Source organism: Penaeus vannamei, chromosome 12, assembly GCF_042767895.1.
Source record: "Penaeus vannamei isolate JL-2024 chromosome 12, ASM4276789v1, whole genome shotgun sequence".
Classification (NCBI taxonomy): Eukaryota; Metazoa; Arthropoda; class Malacostraca; order Decapoda; family Penaeidae; genus Penaeus; species Penaeus vannamei.
In genome coordinates, this window is record NC_091560.1 from 6811340 (window position 1) to 6816339 (window position 5000).

Consider the following 5000-nt stretch of genomic DNA (forward strand, 5'->3'; position numbering starts at 1 on the left):
GAGGGAGAAGGATGGAGGGAGGGAGGAAGAAATATGGAGGGAGGGACGTGGGGGGACGTCGAGTACTGCCCTGAGGGGAGCTTCGTCCACGCCTTCGATACTAAGGTAACTGAGGGAATCTTTATGTAGAAGGGGATAGAATAGGGAGAAGGAAGAAGATGGGAGGAGGAGGAGGGAGGGAGAAATATGGAGGGAGGGGGAGGAGCGAGGGAGGAGGAGAGGGAGGGAGAAATATGGAGGGAGGGAGGAGGAGGGAGGGAGGAAGAAATATGGAGGGAGGGAGGAGGGAGGGAGGGAGAAGGATGGAGGGAGGGAGGAAGAAATATGGAGGGAGGGACGTGGGGGGACATCGAGTACTGTCCTGAGGGGAGCTTCGTCCACGCCTTCGATACTAAGGTGATTGAGGGAATCTTTATGTAGAAGGGGATAGAATGGAAGGGAATTGAAGGGGATAGAATAGGGATGAGGAAGAAGATGGGAGGAGGAGGAGGGAGGGAGGAGGAGGGAGAGAGGAGGGAGGGAGGGAGAAATACGGAGGGAGGGGGGAGGAGCGAGGGAGGAGGGAGGGAGGAGGAGGAGGGAGGGAGAAAGATGGAGGGAGAAGGATGGGAGGGAGGGAGGAGGAGGGAGAAGGAGGGAGGGAGGAGGAAGAAATATGGAGGGAGGGACGTTGGGGGGACATCGAGTACTGTCCGGAGGGGAGCTTCGTCCACGCCTCTCGATACTAAGGTAACTGAGGGAATCTTTATGTAGAAGGGGATAGAATAGGGATGAGGAAGAAGATGGGAGGAGGACGAGGAGGAGGGAGAGGGAAAGATGGAGGGAGGGAGGAGGGAAGGAGGAGGAGGGAGGGAGAAGGAGGGAGGAAGAAGATGGGAGGAGGAGGAGGGAAGGAGGAGGAGGGAGAGAGGAGGGAGGGAGGGAGAAAAATGGTGGGAGGGAGGAGGGAGGTGGGAGGGAGAGAGATGGAGGGAGGAGGAGGGAGGAGGAGGCAGGGAGGAGGGAGGGAGAAGGAGGGAGGGAGGAAGAAATATGGAGGGAGGGACGTGGGTGGACATCGAGTACTGTCCTGAGGGGAGCTTCGTCCACGCCTTCGATACTAAGGTAACTGAGGGAATCTTTATGTAGAAGGGGATAGAATGGAAGGGAATTGAAGGTGATAGAATAGGGAGAAGGAAGAAGATGGGAGGAGGAGGAGGGAGGGGGAAAGATGGAGGGAGGGAGGGAGAAAGATGGAGCGAGGGAGGAGGGAGGAAGAAATATAGAGGGAGGGAGGGGGAGGGAGGAAAAATATGGAGGGAGGGAGGGAGGAGGGAGGGAGAAGGAAGGAGGGAGGAGGGAGGGAGGAGGAGGGAGGGAGGGAGGAGGGAAGAAGAAATATGGAGGGAGGGAGGAGGGAGGGAGGGAGGAGGAGGGAGGAAGAAATATAGAGGGAGGGAGGGAGAAATATGGAGGGAGGAGGAGGGAGGAGGAGGGAGGGAGAAATATGGAGGGAGGAAGAAATATGGAGGGAGGGAACGAGGAGGGAGTAAGAAATATGGAGCGAAGAGGAGGGAGGGAGGAAGAAATATGGAAGGAGGGAGGGAGGTACGAGGGAGGGAAGGAGGAGGGAAGGAGGAGGAGGGAGGGAGGGAGGAAGGAAGGAGGAAGAGGGAGGGAGGGAGGAGAAATGAAGAAAGAGGATATCTAGATGAAGGCAAATAAATATGAGTACACGAAGGAAAAAAATGAATGAATATATAGATGGATCGGTAGATAGATGATTAAATTAATATGTGAATACAAAACATAGATTCATTGTCAGATAGATAGATAGAGGAATATATAGGCAAACAGATAAATAGACAGATAGATAGGCAAACAGAGGAAGGAAAATGGGAAGAAAAGGAAGATAAGAGGAAGGAAGTTAGAAGGAAGAAGACGGGAAAACGAGAAGGCAAGACGAAGAAGAAGTGAAGTGGGATCGAAAAGAGAGGATTAAAAAAAAAAAAAAAAACAGAAAAGGAAATAGCAGGATCCCCCGTTTCGTGAAGGTGCTTCCTCAGGTTAATCTTGTTTATTTTTCTCTTTTTTGCTTCTTTTTCGTTACGCAAAGGTGTCATGCCATTTTCTCGTCCTTCTTTTCCTCCATTTTTTTTTAATTGTAAGGTAAATATTAACCCAAATCCTAGCCCGTAGCAGCAGAAGCAGCAGTAGCACCGCGACCACCAACAGAAACATAAACAACAGCAGCAGCAGCAGCAACAACAACAACAACAACAACAACAACAACAACAACAACAACAACAACAACAACAACAACAACAACAACAACAACAACAACAACAACCAACAACAACAACAACAACACCAACAACGACAACAACAACGACAGCAACAACAACAACAACGACAACGACAACAACAACAACAACAACAACAGCAACAACAGCAGGAGCAGCAGCAGCAGCAACAACATCAACAAGAACAACAACAGCAACAACAACAGCCACAACAACAACAACAATAACATACTGATAATAATGATAATGATAATAATGATAATAACATTAACACTAAAACCACCACCACCACCATCATCTCCCCCCCTCCCTCCTCACCCCCTCCACCCCTTCCCCCTCCTCCTCACCCCCTCCTCACCCCCTCTCCTTCCCCGCCCGCCAGTTCGAGAGCGGAAGCACCACGGACGAGACGGCCGTGAACGCCCTCATGCTCTTCTGCAGCACACCGGAGCAGCACGACACGGGCTACATCACGTCGACGGTCGGGGAATATGGGGAGTGGCAGGGTACGTGTGTTCTTGGGTGTCTTAGAGTGTCTGGGTGTCTTTTCTCAGGGTACGTGTCTTCTTGGGTGTCTTTTCTCAGGGTATGTGTCTTCTTGGGTGTCTTTGAGGGTCTGGGTGTCTTTTCTGAGGGTACGTGTCTTCTTGGGTGTCTTTGAGGGTCTGGGTGTGTCTTTGAGTGTCTGGGTGTCTTTTCTCAGGGTACGTGTCTTCTTGGGTGTCTTTTCTCAGGGTATGTGTCTTCTTGGGTGTCTTTGAGGGTCTGGGTGTCTTTTCTCAGGGTACGTGTCTTCCTGGGTGTCTTTGGGTGTCTGGGTGTCTTTTCTCAGGGTACGTGTTTTCCTGGGTGTCTTTGGGTGTCTGGGTGTCTTTTCTCAGGGTACGTGTCTTCTTGGGTGTCTTAGAGTGTCTGGGTGTCTTTTCTGAGGGTACGTGTCTTCTTGGGTGTCTTTTCTCGGTACGTGTCTTCTTGGGTGTCTTTGAGGGTCTGGGTGTCTTTTCTGAGGGTACGTGTCTTCTTGGGTGTCTTTGAGGGTCTGGGTGTCTTTTCTGAGGGTACGTGTCTTCTTGGGTATCTTTGAGGGTCTGGGTGTGTCTTTGAGTGTCTGGGTGTCTTTTCTCAGGGTACGTGTCTTCTTGGGTGTCTTTTCTCAGGGTATGTGTCTTCTTGGGTGTCTTTGAGGGTCTGGGTGTCTTTTCTGAGGGTATGTGTCTTCTTGGGTGTCTTTTCTCGGGGTATGTGTCTTCTTGGGTGTCTTTGAGGGTCTGGGTGTCTTTTCTGAGGGTATGTGTCTTCTTGGGTGTCTTTTCTCAGGGTATGTGTCTTCTTGGGTGTCTTTGAGGGTCTGGGTGTCTTTTCTGAGGGTATGTGTCTTCTTGGGTGTCTTTTCTCAGGGTATGTGTCTTCTTGGGTGTCTTTGAGGGTCTGGGTGTCTTTTCTGAGGGTATGTGTCTTCTTGGGTGTCTTTTCTCAGGGTATGTGTCTTCTTGGGTGTCTTTGAGGGTCTGGGTGTCTTTTCTGAGGGTATGTGTCTTCTTGGGTGTCTTTTCTCAGGGTATGTGTCTTCTTGGGTGTCTTTGAGGGTCTGGGTGTCTTTTCTCAGGGTACGTGTCTTCTTGGGTGTCTTTGAGGGTCTGGGTGTTTTTGTTTCTGTTTTGTTTTGTTTTGTTGGTGGTTTTGATTGTTTTTATTGATTTTTTATGTGTTTGATTGTTTGGTGGTTCTGATTGATTTTTTAAAATGTATTTGGGTGTCTTTCTCGTGTCCTAGAGTTGGTTTTCTTTCTGTTTTGTTTGTTTTGTTGGTGATTCTGATTGTTTTTTATTGATTTGTTTTTCTGGTTTTGTTTTTTTATGTGTTTGAGTGTCTTTCTCGTGTCTCGGAGTTGTTTTTCTTTCTGTTTTGTTTGTTTTGTTGGTGATTCTGATTGTTTTTTATTGATTTGTTTTCTGTGTTTTTTTTTATGTATGGGGTGGTTAGGAAAGGAGAGGAGTGTGATTGTCTTTCGTTTTTTTCTCTCTCGTTTGGTTATGGGTATTTCTCTTTCTCTTTCTTTCTCTCTCTTTTTTTTCGTTTTTATATTTTTGTTAATTGTTCTTTCGTTCCGTATTTGTACAAATATCTGTTTGTAAGACATAAGGACGCAGTAACACTTTTTGTATATGTCTCTGAATAAAAAACATTACTAAAGTATTTCATTCACACACACACACACACACACACACACACACACACACGCAATATATATATATATATATATATATATATATATATATATATATATATATATATATATATATATATATAAATAAATAAATAAAGAAAAAAAGTCGGCACTAGACTAGAATTTCTCAGATTAAATCCATTTATTCCTCACGGGGACTATCTGCAAAATGTAGCCATTGTGGGTTTATGGGTAATTTCCATTCGATCTACTTTATATTCTGGTTAATAAAACCCTTTTAAATGTTCGGTGGAGTGTAGTAGTTCAGCTTTGTTCTCTCTTGTACGTGTTATCTGCTTAGAATGGGTTCGAGTCCTTGAGAAGAGGCGTAGATATCTATTTACTTGTCTTATTGTCTATTTGTCCGACTCAGGCAATAATGTCGTACCTTGTTCATCCGAAATATCTGTTTGTGACAGCTGAGAAATATAGATTTTAAAACGTATATCGTATTTTTATATTTTGCATCTCCACCATCCCTTACCTTAATT

At 46.5% G+C, this 5000-nt stretch overlaps 1 protein-coding gene across 1 annotated transcript in view; it reads left to right on the forward strand.

Annotated features, from left to right (window-relative positions):
- The window catches only part of LOC113808669 (vitelline membrane outer layer protein 1), a 10613-nt gene that overhangs the window by 3093 nt on the left and 2520 nt on the right, over positions 1 to 5000 (forward strand). The window contains exon 3 of the mRNA XM_070127799.1: positions 2665 to 2788. Coding sequence (XP_069983900.1) covers positions 2665 to 2788 — 124 coding nt within the window. The remainder of the gene's footprint in view (positions 1 to 2664; positions 2789 to 5000) is intronic.